This window comes from Adiantum capillus-veneris, chromosome 3, assembly GCF_014529385.1.
Source record: "Adiantum capillus-veneris isolate H3 chromosome 3, ASM1452938v2, whole genome shotgun sequence".
Classification (NCBI taxonomy): domain Eukaryota; kingdom Viridiplantae; phylum Streptophyta; class Polypodiopsida; order Polypodiales; family Pteridaceae; genus Adiantum; species Adiantum capillus-veneris.
The window spans coordinates 145,640,101-145,658,941 of NC_140933.1; the positions used below are offsets into that span (position 1 = coordinate 145,640,101).

The following is an 18,841-nucleotide window of genomic DNA, read 5'->3' on the forward strand; positions in this document are numbered from 1 at the left end:
AGATGTTTCCAGTAAGGTACTGACCTGAGAAGTAACCCCTTGTTCCATCAATTCCATGGCTATACAGCTTCCATGGCTATACAGCAAATAGATGAGCAGAAGATGCCCTCAAAAAACCTCTCTTTCACATACACAATACACAAAGGACAAGGCTAAGTGAGCAGAGTAGAGCAACCCTCACCTCGTTAAAATAGTGAAGCATAGGCTGATGAACTCATTAGCGCCAACAGGGAGGATCCATTCCATGCTTGGTCATTAGTAGGTTAAAATCTCGAGGCTCATGTGTGCGCTCCTTGCCGCACTGTCGAAGCAAGGGACTTGCCAATACACCGTATGCGAGCCACAAACGGCTCCAAGCACACAACAAGCCTAAACTAGCAAGCTCAAGAAAACAAAGGGTGTGTCACTCACCGCTCTACGCTCGCCTTCGTGGTGGATTCCTCGCCGCGATGAAGAAGAAGCTGCAGTCGTGCCGCGCTCAACCGCTTCGCCGCCGTCGTGCCTTCGCAATGCTCGATCGCACACACACTCTCCCTCTCTCTCTCTCTCTCACACACACACACACAAGGAGGTGAAGAAGAAGAAGAAGATGGAGATGGAGCAAGAGCACTCTTCAATTGCACAAATGAGAGAATGAGTAAAAATTAGGTTTAGTTGGCTTTTATAGGAGCTCACCCCATTCACACTTGGGCGCCCATGCTTAACCAACTAATCCCTTGAATGTCCAAGTTAAAGTGCGCCTCTCATCGGCGATCACTCTACCTTTCCCTATTGGACCGACAAGCCCGGTACCTGACTCTACCAAATACATAATACACGTCCGTCGTAGGTGATAGGGTGTCCGTGTGCCGTGAGGGTTAACATGCCCCCCTTCCTGATGTAGATTCCGTCCTCGGAAGCTATTGAGTTGAAGCTGGGTCGTCGAGGTGGAAGAGCATTTGAGATGAATGTCCTTATCCTTCTTCAGTCACTGCAAAATCAAACAACATTGGCACAGTAATTGCATTCTCTTAAAAAGCATATGCAGTTTTAGGTAGACACATTGATTGGTAAAAGAATTTCAAACAATTTGGTAGCAATGAACATTAAATTGCAATGTAATCAAATGCATAAACAGATGTAAAGGCAAAAAATTAAACAAGTCTGGGGTCACTAATTTGACGGTCGAAAAGCACTAGAGATCAAGTATTAATACCATGGGTAAGCTTCTTAATTTTCTGTGGTCAATTAAGTTGTTTAATCGCGAGAGCCAAGTATTCATGTTCAAGGGCTGACTAGAGGCTATATCTAGAAAACCTTGTAGTTAAGCTACCATAAAAGGAATTTCTCATGAAATCATCGCCTGGCTGATTACTTTTTCTTTGACCCCCCAAAGTCTTTTCACAATGATTCAATTATGATGTGTGTGCTTATTTTGTATGCCTTGGGTTTTTTGCTTTTCAAGGAAAAGCGCCCACACTGGGAACCTCTAGGGCTCTAGTACCATAGGCAATACATGTGAGTGAAGTACCAAATCAAGCCGAGATTTCTCTTCCAGCTTAAAATTTTACATTGTGGCACTTTGATTTTTTGTTTGTTCATTTTCATCATTTTAATTTTGTAACTTTGGGAGGTCATATAACACTGTTACATTCCCCAGGCTCATCACATTAGTAAACTCCCTTTATAATACTTAAGCTAAAGGTCAATAGGGTTAAGCCCACTAGAAAGCCCTAGTACATTTCATACAATGCTGCCTAAATCAGATTAAGAACCTAAGTAACCATTGTTTATTAGGAAGGCATTCCCCATGGTATTAAGAGAAGATTTCTAATACCTAGCTTGGTCAAACTAGCTTAGTCGGACTGCTTGATTTTTACACCTAAACAAGTGATTATGACAAAAGATTGCATTGAATTAAATGTTGGATACTAAGCCAATGCGCTGAATAGTATGCTACCAATCACAATCAAAGCAGACAAACATGGATGCAAAAAAGATAAGGGCAATGCTAATGGACAAGAAACACCTGTTTGTGTGGATGGTCGCGCTTGATTTGAAGTGTGAACGAGAGAAAGGTTCCATGAAGGTCCAAATCCTATCAATAGCAACACGCTCCTGTACACACTAGGAAACACAAACAATACCTCTAGGAGGCACATCAGTGGGAAAAGAGAACTTCGCTAATCACTCAACTCTAAAACAGAAACACTCCTATCGTACTAATCTTACCTACCCTCCATCACTCAAGTGATGAGGATCAAAGGTGTTTTATGGCATAGGTTTCTGTTTCACTGTACCAGATGTGACATGTGTAGGTCTGAGTCAATGTTTTGACTTTAATGTGCATACTCGTTTGCTAATTGCTCTTGCTCTTTTTTTTTTTTTTTTTGTGAGTATAAAGCTTTATATGTACATTCCCTAAGATCGGAGATTAAGAGGTCAGGGAAAAAGGTTGAGAGGGAAGCAAGTGAATGATGGATGTCCACAAACACTCCCCCCTTCCTTGGGTAGATCATACCGTTTGAAATGAGCTTGTCACCCTTTGAAACCAATTGTTCCAGTTGGTAATAGGTGAGGATTTTTGCCAGTAGTTTTCTACTACCCTAGGTGCCTTGTCAAGCTGCAAGGGTGGTAAGGTACTCTCCCAGGATCGAACTTGAAGTGGTTCATTAGGTGATTCTTGAACACTGGGAGGTGTGGATTCTTTGGTAGCTTCATGGAGGTCCACTACTATAGATGGAGGCTGTGTAGAAGCTTTTACCTCTATGGATGTATTACATGAGGAGCTAGAATCTTCATGGGACTCCCCCCTTCCTGAGCTAGGTGGAACAAATCGTTCTTTCTTTGGTATCCAAACTAGCTCGGGAGCGGGTGTGTAGCATTCTGTGATTTTTTCCTTTCCGCGATTTTCAATTTGTTTTGGAGCCACAGGATTGGGCTCACTTGGGTCAGGTGATAGGTAAGAGCACAATCTACGTTTTGGCACCCAGATTTGATCATTTCCTTGATAGTAGCCTTGGGCTTCCAATAGTCGTTTAGGGATCCATCGCAACATTTTCTTACTTTTCTTGGAGTGAGTGGTACGGTTCTTACTAGGTTTCCGTTTTTTTGCATCAACCATGCTCACTACAGAGGTTTTAGGGACCCACTTGTATGTTTTCTCTGTTATATTAGGATGGTTCTTGTGTGTCTCAAGCTTTCTTTCAACTACATCAGTTGAAGCTCTAGAGAGTTGGGCTATGGGGATGTATGGTTCAACCTCCTGGACATGCAATGTCTTGGGTTTTATTTCCTTGGGCAATATCTCAGGGACTATGGCTTGAGTGGTAGGGCTAAGAGTTGGTTTTTGCGTTGTAACACCCCCAGTCCCCCAATCAATAGTGCATTTGGTGGCTATCATCCACGTGCGGCCTAGGTTTATATTACCCTCCATAGTTCCAGTAGGCATGACCAAAAAGTCTTGAGCTACCACCCCATTGTCATAACTGACAGAAGTGTGCCAGATTCCAAAAACCGCAGTTTTTTTCTTGTTGACACCCTTGACTTGGATAATACTCTCAGATAGAGGTGGCTTCCCTAACTGACACCATACCCCATAGGATAGCAGATTGTATTTAGCACCCGTGTCCAATAAGGCGTTATATAGCACTTTTCCATAGGCACTATTTAACTCAATGGGGTATCGTAGAGGTGTGTCAGAGTCCAACCCATCCTCTTTGTGTGCTTCATTTGCATCAGGTTCCGAGCGAGTAGCTCTACCTAATGTTTCCATCAAACGGCTAAACATACTAGTACTAGGCTGTGGAGCTTCGGGAGGTGCATGGCCTTCTCTCTCAGTGTTTTGGTTAGGGTATGCTTCCATGATTTCTGAGTCGGAGGAGGAATCACTAGCGGCTATTTTAGGGTCTTGGGTGGTGCTACCTTGTGTCCCCGTTGAGGGTCTAGAGCTTATCGTGGATGGGTAATGGGTGTCCGTATGAACAGAGGCACCCTCAATATGCTCGTGTTCTAGCACCCGCCCAGAGCGTAAGTGCATGTGCTTTTGATACCCTAAGGTGTCAAAAAGCTGCACTAGGAGGCCTTGTGACTAGTTTTTAGCGTGTTTTTTGTTTGTTTTTTTGCTAGATTTTTTTGAGCGTGTCGTGGAATGGACCGTGTGATAGCTCAAAACGAGCGTATCGGTCAGAGGGTCGTGCCGTGCTTTACAGCCCTCCGTTTGGTCACTCTATGCCCTCGGAATCCCTAAAACTGTCAATTTCCAGTAGGGAACTAGGCCCAAACTAGAAAGTCTAAGGGTGCAAGTGGGAAGAGAAAGGAGGAGAGTGGAGGACTTGTCCCACATGCTCTCATTCTCTCTTGAGGGAGTAGGGTATATATATAAGAGTGAGTCTAGTATATATCATAAGACTGAGGACTGAGGCCTGGGCCTGGGCTTGGGCTTGGGCTTGGGAAAACGATCCCGATCTATCTTTTATACAAACCAACCCGTCCGTTTTAAGAGTCGTGTTTTTTATTTTCGAAAAATTTCGCCACCCACCCACTCGCTCCCAAAAAAAATATTTTATTTTTTTTTTTTTTGATGCAGAAAAACGCAGCAATTAAAAAAAATGCAGAAAAACGCAAAAAAAACAGAAAATGCAGAAAATGCACAGAAAATGCTGAAAATGCTGAAAACGCAGAAAAAACGCAGAAAATGCAGAAAAAACGCAGAAATTGCAGAACTTGACAGAAATGCGAAAAATTGCAGGAAGTGGAAACGTCGAACTTGAAAACGCAGAAATTGCAGAATTTGAAAAACGCAGACAATAACAGAAATTGAAACTTGACAGCAATTGCAGAAAACGCAAAAAACAGAAATCTCCACACACACCTTCCCTGCCTTTCCTATGATACAAATTGCACCACAAGGAAGCGTAAAGTGCTAACCGAGCTTAGTGTAGGGCATATCCCCGGCAGCGGCGCCAAAAATGTGCGCTCCTTGCCGCACTGTCGAAGCAAGGGACTTGCCAATACACCGTATGCGAGCCACAAACGGCTCCAAGCACACAACAAGCCTAAACTAGCAAGCTCAAGAAAACAAAGGGTGTGTCACTCACCGCTCTACGCTCGCCTTCGTGGTGGATTCCTCGCCGCGATGAAGAAGAAGCTGCAGTCGTGCCGCGCTCAACCGCTTCGCCGCCGTCGTGCCTTCGCAATGCTCGATCGCGACACACACTCTCCCTCTCTCTCTCTCTCTCACACACACACACACAAGGAGGTGAAGAAGAAGAAGAAGATGGAGATGGAGCAAGAGCACTCTTCAATTGCACAAATGAGAGAATGAGTAAAAATTAGGTTTAGTTGGCTTTTATAGGAGCTCACCCCATTCACACTTGGGCGCCCATGCTTAACCAACTAATCCCTTGAATGTCCAAGTTAAAGTGCGCCTCTCATCGGCGATCACTCTACCTTTCCCTATTGGACCGACAAGCCCGGTACCTGACTCTACCAAATACATAATACACGTCCGTCGTAGGTGATAGGGTGTCCGTGTGCCGTGAGGGTTAACATCATGCTCCATGTAGTGGTTACCAAGAGAGCTCCATTGGGAGAGGGCTAAGGAGCTCGATGCTCGCATGTATAGCAAAGAGAGACTCATGAGCGTGAGGCAGGGAGTGGGGCATAATGTGCACAGTCGCCAACAAAGGTTTAAAGATGTAATAAGAATACTCCATAGAAATTTCATATGGGTAGAAAAATTTCTATGGAAAGATTTGTGATTGATGATCTTGTTCGCCTGTTTTGATTTTTCCAGATTCCTTGGCTTGGGAAATAATCCAAACAACACCCCTACTTATTGCCAAGTCACATCTTGCAGAAATCAAGACAATCATAGATTATTTACATCTCTAAAGGAACAACTTAAAACACTAGATTTGACCACAATTCTTCCCCAAAACACTAATTCATTCCAAAAATACCTTTATTAAAGTGTATAGTATGGAGCAAATACTCATTGAACCCATTTTTCAAATGTAGAAGCATTCTTTAGACCAAATGTTAAGCTAACCATAAACACTAAATCTATCCTACAAACAACTATCATGTCCAATAACTAACTAAAACAACACCCCTACTTATCGCAAAGGCACATCTTCCAAAAATCAAGACAATCTAGATTCTTTATACCTCTAGAGACAAAACCTGAAAAAATGGACGTGACTAATTCGTTCCAAAATAGCTTTATAGAAGTGAGAAGTATGGAGCAAAAGGTAAGAGAGTTCTGTTGAAAAAAGAGGAGCAGAAGTAGTGGTGATGGTGCACATGATAGCACAAGTGATCAAGATAGTTCACATGAGGGCACAAGTCAGAGAAGAGATAATGATGGAGATCACAAGAGACATAAGCGACATGACAAGACAAAGAGGCCATGGCAAAAAGGATGAAATTTCAATTTAGTATGAGGATGTAGTGATCGAAAGACTCACAAAAAGCATGATGATTACAAATAGATACAATGGATATGCTAGCAGTGATGAGATGATGAACACAGAGATTGGAGTAGGAGGGATTAAGATGATAAAAATCCTAGCTTCCTGCCCCTAATGACAGAGGGAGAATCAAAGGTCTGCAAAACGACCTTGTGTGTGAGGTTGAGTTGAAAGAAGAGGAACAACACAGAAGCAGTGATGATAGTGGACATGATAACGAAAATGAACACGATAGTCAACATGAGGGTATAAGCTGCAGAAGAGATGATAATGCAGATTGCAATAGACATGATCTGAAGATCGGGGTAAACATGACCAACATGAGAGAAGTATGAAAGACGAAGAGACCATGACAAAGGATAAATTTTGAATATAGAAGAGATCTTAGCCACATGGATACGATGATCAAAGGACGCACAAAGAGCATGACCATCACAAGGATAGATACAATGGTTATGTTGGACATGACAATAATGATAAACACAAAGAGAGGAACAGGATCAAGATTATAGAAACCCTAGCTCATCAAAAGGGCATCAACCATAGAAGCTTGAGCTATTCAATGTTTACTGAGGTAGGGTTTCATGTGTCATGAATCATAGATAATAAGTGCAACTTGCAAGTTTTCTTGATAATATGATTACAAATACGAAAGATGTTGTGAAGAGAGATCAAGAGGTATGGGCTAAGGTTATGGCATGGAGCTTCCTAAGTACTTCTTTTGCTCACCAGCAGTCATGTTATTCTTCCCTCTAAAAGCACAACTGCAGACAAGGAGAACATTGACTTTCTTTCTTGGAATGAGAGAAATTCACATGGTCATGGCATGGGCTTGAATAGAGAGAAATTCAAGTTCATTGTCTTCTTCTTGAATACCATAACTATGCGATAGGAAATTGACTATGGACCGGCTTACGTTTCTTATAAATTTTGGAGAGACATTGTGCCGACTCTCCACCATACTTCTATATAACACTCACATAGATTGTGCACTATCTATTTTTTGACCTTCTTTTTTAGAATTTTCTGAGTACATAAGTTAAACTGTTTTGCGTTTTCTTTCATAGCTCCTCAAAAGGTGAGATTTTTGTTGTGCAAGAGAACATAGTACTCATTTAGGTTAGTGCTCTGCATGATGAAAATATTGCATGTGTTCTTTATAATAACATGAATTTGTTTTAACAAACATGTTTTACAAAATCTTCATTTATCAAAAAAAACATTATCGAGCAATTTATCCATAGTATCCTATTTACACATTCACTACTATGATTATTATTTGCAAATTTACACCAGTTCACATATTAACTCCTATGACAAGGCCAAACACACAAGGCTAGTTTAGGGATACATGACTCACTTTGAAAAAAAAATGGTTTCAAGTAATTACCATCTATGCAGTGCTCCTTCAAAGTGACTTTACCTCATAAAGGAATTCTGAGGAGACATGGAAGGAATTTTATAACGTATTTAAAAGTGACTTTTACCACAAAATGTTGGTTTTAAGAATTTCCATCTAAGCAATGCTCCTTAAAAGCAATTTACAACTATGCAATGCTCCTCCTTAAAATATTGATTTCTATGACGTTCTTAAAAGTGAATTCTTATCAAAGCAAAAGATAAAAAGTGGATGAAACCAAAAATGGCGAGGATTTGTCCGAAGAAAAAATCAAATGGAAGATCAAAACGTGTAAAAGTTGGGCCTCTTATTCTTTTTGAACAGATTTCATGCTACTATTATTTCGCTTCGACCTTACTAGGCTCATAACAAAATTTAAAAGATTTCAATTTTAGCTTCGATTCAATAGAGTTTTTAAAAACACAAGTTTACAATCAAGACTTTTATTTTGGCATGTTAAAACGTGCATTAGAGAATGAGGTACAAATTAAATTTAAAAACTTTATTCTAGCCTGTAGATGGTCCCTTGGTTTAGGGCCTAGGACTTTTTTTCCAACTTTTTGTTTTACAAGGCCACAGTGAGACTTCACCTTATTCAATTGGGCATTTGCAAAAGCACAGTTGCAAAAGAGTATTGAAAATATGCAGAATTTAGGCCTGCCTTCACATATCCTATGGCATAGACTCCCACTTGATAGACCTCCAAAAGGTCAATCAGATTATTTTCATGCACTAGGTACAACTGTTGTTGGTGTAAATATAGCGAGAAGTCTTCATAGCATTCTCCATGAAGCTCCTTCCCTGACCGAGATTTTCTACAATGATTTTCTAGCAACCAACCAAATTTGATCCAAGAAATCTAAGGAGCAATCATGCAAATGGACATCATCACAAATAAAATATGAGGTGGCACCTTCATTGTATCAGGAGTGGACCCCATTTGTGTCACAGAAAAACCTCTTAGAGACACGTAAATCGTTCTAAAATAGGCAAGAAGCAAAGCTCCAATTCCAAGTTTATAAAAAGCTGAACCCCAAATTTTGCATTGAACACAATCACATACGTTGAACAAGCCAATCATGCAATAACAAGCAATGCCTAGAAGCAAGAAGCCTTGTGTGCAAAAGCTCACATTGCTTATTTCCGTAAGGCATCTATACATGTGCAATTCTACAATTTCAATACATCTTTACAAGTGCAATTCTACAATTTCGGCACATCTATGTTCTTCTTGCAAAAGCAGCATCCCACCACTCTTCCTCATTTCTCAATTTGTGCTCAATTTGGCACCATTTCTTAATCTAGCAAATCAGATTTCCAAAATAAATCACTTTCTTTTAATTTAGCTTGTAAAGCCGTACTCGTCTCAAAGTCTCTGGAGATTCATATGAATAAAAACATCAACCATGACAACTAGATATCAAGCTCGGCTTGAAATTCCTACAAAATCCAAGTAAAATTAACTTGCTTGGTTTCTTCTATTCCTGAAACCAAGCCCAATGCTACTACATACCATCCATGTCATTGCACAGGTGTACTAGGAGTACTGCTGACTGAACCTTCCAGATATTTTGACAAATGTGTGACATGGCATGCCCAACTTGAGTAACTGGCCAAGTAGACTAGGGGTCAAGAGTTTAAAAACTGTTAAAGGTATGGCCGAGGGGCCTCCAGGGGAGGGGAGGGGGGGGGGGGGGGGTTAACCTAACCCCTACCAGCTTGAAGGCACTGACCTAGAAGCCTAAACCCTTAAATACAGAAGCGTACAGGCTTTTCAGATTTTGCGACTTGCATTGACCAAGCTTTATGGATTGTCGCAAATTGCACTGACTGATTTACTGGCAGTTTGGTGCAGGCTTTTGGGAGTAGTTGCTTTTGGAAGAGAGCTTTCGACGCTCTTCTTTTGGGCATACCTTGTGTTGTTCACGAGTGCCCAAAGCGCAATCTTTGGAGAGCATGGACCCTCAAGGAGTTCTACCTTTGCGAAGCAATACTTAAGAAATACCAGAAGGGGCACCAATCTTTGGAGCCAATGCATCTAGGAACAGAACTCCGCCATTCCGTGTAGACTCTTCTCTTCTTTCTCTATTCAACTTCTCCAGTTATTTGCAGGTTTAGATGGAGTAGTGCACAGCCTCACATTTCTAGCTAGTAACAACTTTAGCGTAAGTTGGCAGTGTCTTTCCTCCAATTTCTTCAAATGCAGTGGCTCTGAGCGGATGCTGTCTTTTCCCACAACATCCATATCTGCATTGACACTACCGTGAAGCTACTGAGCATTCTAAATCTATCTTGCAGTTAATTCACATCAATCTCAACCCAGTCCTTAAACAACACAAGACAAGCTGGTTAGTTACAATAGAGTCCTGCTGTGTAATAAAACCACAAAAGCTAAAGCGAACAAGTCCCGACAAGAAAATGGTGGCACTTTGATTTCTGCATCCTCTTTTGCTCTTACAAAGATTCAGAGGCATGGCAATGTCTACTTGTACAGCTGTGTGAGTTGCAAACAAGAAGGATAAGCTATAGGGTGTAAAAAATACCCTTGATAATTTGCTTGTACACGGCCAATCATAGAGTGCAAAACCCAAGCAAATCTGTGTGTCAACCCATATGTACATACTCTGAGAGGCCATTTAGCAAGTACTGCAAAATGCCACTCTTAAAAAAATTGGTGTGAACGGTAAAATACCAGCTGTCGGGCAAACGGACTGTTGGTAAAAGTACAAACTTTGCTGGCCCTTGCAGAGCAGCAATTTGCCACAGCTTTTCTCAATGTGAATCTTGATTTGATTAACCAGGTCATCTCAGAGCATCTACCAAAAAACAAGCACTCTCCATCAGTCATGTAAACAGTCCAGTGCACAGTACCAAGTTATACCAAGGTGGCATACCTTCTGACGCTTGACAGCCGGCAAACCTTCAAAGCTTAAATCTGTGACATGATTCTCCAAATCCTCTGGATCGTTGTCAGCAAGAGCAGCCGCAATAGAGAATTCCTGCATCAATAGGCAGCGAGTATCTCAACGGACTTCCAGATACATGTCGATCCAAGAATCAGCAGTGACATCAAGTGACCTATCCCAGTGTGCTAAGCTAAGCAATCTGTGAAGTGCTGAACAGATCTGATCATATTCTTACCTGAAGTTTTAACTGTCTTCCACTGTCCATGCTCATTGGCTCGCCCTTCTCCAATTCATTGAAATGCAAAGAAGGTGAAATACAGCGCTCACTGGAAATGTGCAAATCCGGAAAGAACTGTTGCAAACACTTTCCATCCTCTCTACTCAGACTGTCTCGCACACCACATAACCTGCTACCTTCCCTTGCTGTACTCTGAACATCAATTTCAAAACTTTCGAGCACAGATGAAGCACCCAAAGTGTCAAGGCCAATTTCTAGCATCCGCTTCTTCTTTGCGCTTTCTGTACTACAATGGGGTGATGAAAGCGGTGTAACATATACAGCATTCGAGCCCGAGCAGTCCAAAGCAAGCCCCTGATTTTCGACATGAGACAAATCTTGTTGATTTTCAGTAGTAGCCAGCTCTGGATTGCTCCGTTCCTCTTTTCTACATGCAAGAGTAGAAAGAAAGTCCTGCAAAATGGTTCCTTTGCTGGCAGTTGTGTTCACATCCTCCGTCCTACAAAAATCTTGGGTCTGTTGCCCGAGCCTCGTCTGTTCACCGGTTGCAAGAAAAGAAAAATTAGAAGAAAAGGAACCAATCCATGGAAGCATTGCATTACAAGTCATCTGTTACCGTGCATAAGAAAGGCTGAAGCTCATCAGAAGGAAAGCCCTCTGAAGTACCCTCCACCTCCTTTGATGCACCCAAAAACTTTCCATCTTCCACCCTCAGCGCAGCTGAGGGTTTGTGGATGTTCGACAAGGATGACCCATCTCTAAGCGCACAATTTGACCACTCCACATCCAGCGATGTCTGTCTAGTACATTTCAGCTGGAGAGAAGTTTCTGCATCTGCCTTCCTAAGCATTTCTTGATCAGGGTGCCCCTGCATAAATTACAACTGAATTACAGCCAACAATTCAGAGAATCTGCGACTAGAAAATCTGCAACATCAGACCTGGTCAGGTAAAGGCTGTTCTTCCTCGCTTGCTACAGTTGACGAAACCTCCAAGACGTGCAATAATGGACGTACAAGATCTTGACAAACATGTGGACCGCCAGTTACGCTAGTTTCATACCCCTGTTCAACTGAAGATCTGTAACCGAATCCTGTATCTGAAGTATGCATCATAAGATTAAGCCATGAAAATCAAGTAGAAGCACTCTACAAAGAAAACTAACCTGTTTCGGGCTGTGAGTCGCGTGCCTCAAAATGCAATGAAGTTACAGGTGTCAACTGCTCCCCAGCAAATCCAACCTCACCATTACCTACAGCCTGTTCCACCTGATTTTGAATAACAGCTTGAAGAACAGACAAACTAGGATATTGGGGTTGACCAGAATCAAGGTCTCTACGCACTTCTTCGGAGCCAGAGTGGTCAAGTGAAATACCCTCTTCTCGTGAGAACAAAGACGGGTTCAATTGCTGAAACCTGGCAAGGAGTGGATAAAAGACCCCCCTGCCTCCGTTCATATCACGTACTGAAGAAGCACCTTGAAATAATTCCGGCACACCAGCACTTCCAGTGCTATGCTCATGAAGACTTGCAGGTGCTTGCATTCTGCCCAAAGATGGTGGCTGCATAAAGCTGTTCAGATTTGTATTTGGAGCTGGGTCGGAGTGATCATCAGTTGAATTTCTTGTATCATCTATGTTGAGACTCAATGAGGGGCCATCCTGAGTTGCCTGTGAAAGAAGATTTCTTGCCACCAAAAATGGAGGAAGCCCCGCATGGATATGGATATCCATGTTTCCAGCTACATCATCATTATGAGTGTACTGTGTAGTTTCTTCACCTTGCTGAAGTGGGGCCAATTCAGCTGTCGAGGCTAAAATTCCCCCTGGCTGCAGCAAGGTCAAAAATCAGTTATGATCTTGAAAACAAAGCATGGAAAGAGAACTCCATTCTCTTAGGCAAGAAATCAGGTAAAACTTTAAAAACATACAAAGAGAGATCCACCTCTCAAAAGACTTGAGGAAACAGAAGAACACGAACAAGCGGAGACTACCATATAACTTTGTCACAAAACTCAGAAGAAGGGAAAAATCTTGAGCTCATGGCTCTAAAAGAATCAAGAAAGTTGGAGACCTCATCTTGGCTCTATTCCTACCATATCTCCTAAGCTCTTGAGAGATGAACAAGCTCTGTGTAACAGTTGATAACCACAGAGGAAAAGAAATACCTGAATTTTCATTCAAAAAGTCGACAAAGAAAGAACCCAGCGCCTCTAAGCAGAAAAAAATTCAAGACCTTACATAAATTTTAAGAACTGCTCCGGTGGCCCTTGAGTAACTTACTTGTGAAGGTTCCATTAAAAGTGCCATTGCTGTTCCACCGAGGTTCAACAGAAGACGACCCAGTTGCTCCAGAATTATCCCAGCAAAAAGGAGATTGCCACGGGCAAAAGGGGTTCGAAGATTTGGCTCACCCTCTAAATGATTCGCAAATCTCTGCACAAAAAAGTCAAAAAGAACAAAAGGTTGATGACACACTAAACATTGTAACCAACAAAGAACGCTAGATTACTTCATACTCCTAACAAAGTGAGCTACAACTTCAAATGTTGAGCAAAATGACATACAAGAAGATCAGAGGCAGCCTGGTTGTTTAGAAGTTCCTGTATGCGACGAAACAATGATCCCCAAGACGTAGGATTCCAGTCGTCGCCAGACAAAAAGTGTGCCTGGGCATTTGACTGTGGTTGTGCACTGGTCTGTGTACGGGTGTTGGAGGCAGACGACAAGATTTGCTCCTGTTCTGCTAAGAGGGGAGGAGCCATACAAATTTGTGTAAAAATACAATACTAATAGAAAAATGGTCCACACCTTAATCAAATAATTATCACAATATAGTTCACACCCCCCGGCTTTATTCAGGCGCTGTTCCAAACAAGATGCAAAATCTCACAAATTTCATCACACTAACCCCCTTGCCCCCCTTTCTTTTACTTTTGCCTTTAATCGTTTTGTACGTATTTCATGATAAACTAGGACCTCACCATTACGTGCTGCAAAAAACTGCTCCATTCGATCTACATGCTGAGATAATGATCTGAGAGCATTCGGCACAATCTGTGAATAAGACCTATCACATCAGTCACTCAGTGCCACTTAATGATGTGAAAAACTTGCAGATCAAAACACCACATGCAAGTCATCTTGCTTATGTCATGATATACCTGATGTACAATTCGTACATGGGATACCCCGGGCATTGCACCGAGATGACCACCCTCCTGGCGTACACCCAAGAGGCCATCAATTAAGTCAGAGCCACTTTGATGAATGGCTGTTGTTGCCTGATCAGCCACTCTTTGCTCCGATATAGGATCAGTATGTTCTTCTCTTTCTTGGCCACCATTGAATACATTTGCAGTGTGTTGAAGAGGCTGCTCACACAAGAAATTACAATGTCAGAGATGGTTGAAGGTTTGTGTTCTATATTTATATCGTCTTTCTCACTAACAATCTACTTGGGTAGTTCGCATTTTACAAGTCAAACAAAAATCCACTCAAGAACTTTAAATTATATTCATAAAATAAACAAGAATGACAGGCCAAACCAGCAAGATGTGGCCAATACGCTACCACCAAAGAGGTTTGCAAAAAGCAAGTAGCAGCTACCTGTTGACACTCAACAAGTAAACTAACAGGATATTCTGAATTCTGATTCTTTCCCTCCTAAACATGCCATCAAGAAAACTCATGCCTTTTCTACGTGCTAGCAGAGGGCCAGATAGGAGCTTAATGCTCCTGATCTCTGGAACCTTTGTGATGATCCCTACACTAGAGATTCATGCCCGAACTAGTTCGCCTGTAGGCCCAATGGACCACCACAGTTCTAGCTGTCGCACAGGTGGGCGTTTTTTCCTGGAATTCAAATTCTTTTCTAGGGTGGTGTGGCTATTCTACTCGAGATTTATGGCCTTGATCAAGGCTCAGCCAGCTTCCTGGTCTACAACACAATTATCGAAAAAAAAGCAGGATAGGCTTAAAAGCGAACGTGACTTTGAGATGGAGAGCATCCCAACGATAGAACGTGCTAAGTGTAGCAGTGTTGAACCAAGCGCGTAGCATTTGTATTCTATTTATGTGAAGATATGATGAACAAAATACACAAACTTCTTGCAACAAAAGCTTGAAAATAGTGTGCGTAATTAAAGATATGCATTTTCTCTTGGGGAATTTTTGTGAACAAACAAGACTATTGGGCCAGTAAAGGGCGCTGAAATTGACATGTCAACCTTTCCAAATCCTATCATAGCTCTATTTCAAAGGGGTAGCTCAGCTTAAAAGTCTTTCACAATAAATCTGCACTTGCACAAAAATGTATGTGCATGAACAACCTTGCTTTCAGAACTTCATTCATGATGATGAAAAAGTATCTCATCTTGAAAGGTCTTGCAATTTAAAAACCACTTTTACAAAGAATCTTTAATGCTATCACAATGAAACAAAACAGAAATTTTGAAAAAAAGAAGAGTAAGACTCACAGCTGAGTTTCCATTTCCAGCCCCCAAAGTTGGTGGAAAGTAGCTTCCAACCCGAAGTGAGCTCAACACAGATGAAAATATCTGACCCAAACATTGTTTACAAGTAAAATCAGGAAAAAGGACCAACAATGAGTATGACATATAATTATAACACTAAATCGACAAATCCTCTGTCAACTCTCTCAAAGGGGGTCAACATTAAGTGATTGTAAGATTCTAGTGAAGGCAGCAGTAGCCATAACCTCTATAAATCAAATGCATCAACAGCCAGGTGATCCCCCGGTACAAAACATGATTAGTTTCATATTGGAACTTGCAAATCAAAGTACTTAGCAGGTATGTACAACCTACCCTTCACCCAACAAACTTGAAGGCCTGATCACTACGCAGTAACCATAGCAAAGAGGTTTACAAAGGAGATGTTCATTAACTTCCCAACAAGTTAAAAAACAACAAAGTAGAAAGATCTGAAATGATGCAGGAAAAAACTTTGATATAACTACTAGTTGATTGAAAAACTCAACTTCAGAGAGATCATACATTTCAAAATTCAAAAGGATAATCATACAACTTGTGACAATACATGTTAAGACAACTGAGGAATGTCAAAATTGTGTGCAGCCTATCAGAAGACTGTGAATAGTGGTACCCAGCAGCACTGCACTGGGAGACTGGGGTGTACAATAAATAAGTGAAGGCCAACTACTTCGGGCAAGTTGGACAAAAGGAGGTAATCAAACATCTGCTTCAGTGACAAATCTAAAAGGCCCCGTCTCCCATGACCTTCTATATAATAAGTAAGTTTACTCCATAGATCGTGTATCAGAACAAATAGATATGAAGCTTTTGAAAACAGTAATTAACGCTCGCCAGTAGCTTGAATTCTCCCCTCACAGACAACCAAGCATGCACAAAATATTGCATTGCTCTTGGCCGCTACAGACATGGCATTTCAGCCAGGCCAAGTCAACCCAAAAAACTACATTATTATTGTCCTTTACAGACATGGCATTTCAGCCTGGCCAATGACCTGACCTGGAAAGCCTCGAAAAAGGACTGAGAACAAAAAGCAAATGGCAGGTGAAGGTGGTGGTAACTTAAGGCTTGTCTCACATTTGATGGAACAAAATTTGAAGCCCCAAACCTACTCTGTTAATCTCAGGTAAAACGACATTGCCACGATCTGGAAAGTTGAACGTCCCAACCAAGACACTGTGAGAAATGTGTCCAGGTCTGTTGTAGGACAAGTATTCATGAGATTCTGTAAGAAAACATATAAAAATTCCGAGTGTCAGATAACCATCCTTCTGCTCTTCCAGTTAAAGAAGGTGGGAAAATTAATTAGTAGCACTAAACCAGGAGTCAAGGATAACCACAGTAAGAAAGTAAAAAATTACCTTGTTCCTCAATCTGGGCTCCTGTAGAAGCAGTTGGTACCAATGGTGGTGGTGCTGGCCTCGTCACCAAGTGAAGAGTATGTCCATCTTCCACCTCTGTAAACCCCTCATTGGTTTGTTTCAAATTAACACATTCGATATTAAATTGTGAAATACACAATACATTACCATATGCTGACAGAGCATGTTCATCCTTGAGCACCTTCCCACGACAAATCAAGCGTTGACTTCCTGATGGTACACCTGTTACAAGTGCTACTTGCTCCTTTAAGTCAGGAACAGAAACCTGAAAGTTTGTTCGCATTATAGAACCAATGAGCTCTCACTTAAGATAGATTACCAGAGTGAGTGTGTGTGTGTGTGTATGCGTGCGCGCGAGCGCGTATGCATGTGATGTGGTCCTGTTATGCAAAGGAATGTAAACACATACATGTACATGCAAAGTCACGTGATTATGTCAACAAACTGCAAGAATGAATCCAAAACTACTAAATTAAGCAAGCAGCAGGACAAGCTTATTAACAATGTCTACTAATCCTTAAGCAAACACAGTAGTCAACATCAGTGAAGAAGATTCTAGTAACAACTTGTGAAAAAAGTGATTCGAGATGCTGACTGACATACATTCTTCTCAACTCGGCAAGTGTAGACTTGAGAATCCAAGGTCTTGATCTTGATTTCAACGGCTGTGTGGGAAGCTTCCATCACATGTTTGGTTTCAAAAGCACTTTCATTGCATGCCATACCAGTACAATTCTGTACACCAAAAAAACAAAAGCAAAGATAAGCATGATAAGGCTCTACCAGGCCAACTAACAGAACACAACTCTCACTGATGAGGCTCGAGTTACCTACCACATACTCAGAAAATTGATTGTTTAACAATTCTACGAGATTTTAATGCCTGAATAAGACTGATTCGGAAGAAATACAGGTGATTAGCACCAAATTAAGGTAGCCAGGTGACAGAACAGAAACCGAGAAGTTCGCATCACTATAATGAGTGTGTTCCTTAAAACTACTCACAGGAATTTCGGGATTACTTACGAGAATGAAGAAGGAATGGTGATTTGCATCAGTTTGGCCAACTTTCTTACAAAAAGCTTCGTCAACAACTTGTACCATCAACAAAAAAAATTATGACACTCTCACGAGTTTCAAACAGGCAAGCCATTGCCCAACGCCATTGAAGCCGGGTCAGACACAAATCTGGCCTTTCGAGGCTCAGGCCAGGCTACTATGCATGAGCCTATACTTCTACACGGGTCTCAACTCTTGCAAAACCTTCTACTGTCTGCATGCATGGATGCGATTCTATGCAGCATGAGAATGACTCTCATTTCCTACTTATCTTCTCTCAAATGCTCCTTTCCACAGTTCCAGCAAGTGAATTCTACTCGAACTCTCCATTGAAAATGTACGACAGACGTCGAAGAGCAAACATGAGCTAAGAAGGAGTTCGGCATTACGATCAACGGCAACGAAATATAGGGCTTCAGCAAAATTGGAGAGATGAAAGGACCAGAAAATGGAGGAGAAAGTCACCTTGATCGACCTACAGCGGAAGTGATCAGTGCTCGCACTTGAGAATGTCTAGAGCGAGAGCGAGCGCTTCGCTTCTCCGTTGTCGTTGTATGTGTGCGTGCGTGTGTGTGGGTGTGTGTGTGTGTGTGTGTGTGTGTGAGAGAGAGAGAGAGAGAGAGAGAGAGAGAGAGAGAGAGAGGAGGAGGAGGGGGGGAAAAGGGAAAGCAGAAGCAGGGCCTTCTCCCAACTTGTGATCAGTGCTCGCAGAGACAAAGGGAGGAAGACCGGACCCTTGACGGCGCCGTCACCTTTCCGTCATCCTTGACACTTCCCCTTTATTTTCATTTAGATCTCAAAACAAATCTGTCTTTCATTTGGGTGTATTGAAGGTGAAGTGAGCTTAGTCATGTAATTTAGGTTGAATGCACCTAATTACACTCAGCTAAACA

At 41.7% G+C, this 18,841-nt stretch overlaps 1 protein-coding gene across 3 annotated transcripts; it reads right to left on the reverse strand.

Annotated features, from left to right (window-relative positions):
- Positions 1–10,261: 10,261 nt before the first annotated feature.
- LOC147461865 (uncharacterized) lies at positions 10,262–18,622 on the reverse strand. 3 transcript variants are annotated; one of them, XR_015187648.1, is made up of 17 exons: positions 18,414–18,621; positions 17,493–17,624; positions 17,037–17,154; positions 16,869–16,964; positions 16,620–16,732; positions 15,472–15,552; positions 14,158–14,367; positions 13,978–14,050; positions 13,561–13,736; positions 13,277–13,429; positions 12,160–12,823; positions 11,936–12,093; positions 11,612–11,863; positions 10,993–11,529; positions 10,746–10,850; positions 10,544–10,667; positions 10,262–10,448 (listed from the first exon to the last, which is right to left on the reverse strand). XR_015187648.1 is itself a non-coding variant. In XM_086509336.1 (16 exons), the coding sequence occupies exons 2-16, from the start codon at positions 17,610–17,612 to the stop codon at positions 10,659–10,661; spliced, it is 2,859 nt and encodes a 952-aa protein (XP_086365462.1). In that variant the 5' UTR covers positions 17,613–17,624; positions 18,414–18,622; the 3' UTR covers positions 10,262–10,658. The 3 variants fall into 3 exon arrangements, 2 of the variants coding, with proteins under 2 accessions (XP_086365462.1, XP_086365461.1); XM_086509336.1 differs by having other exon boundaries at positions 10,262–10,667; positions 11,936–12,087; positions 18,414–18,622; XM_086509335.1 differs by having other exon boundaries at positions 10,262–10,667.
- Between the last annotated feature and the right edge of the window lie 219 nt (positions 18,623–18,841).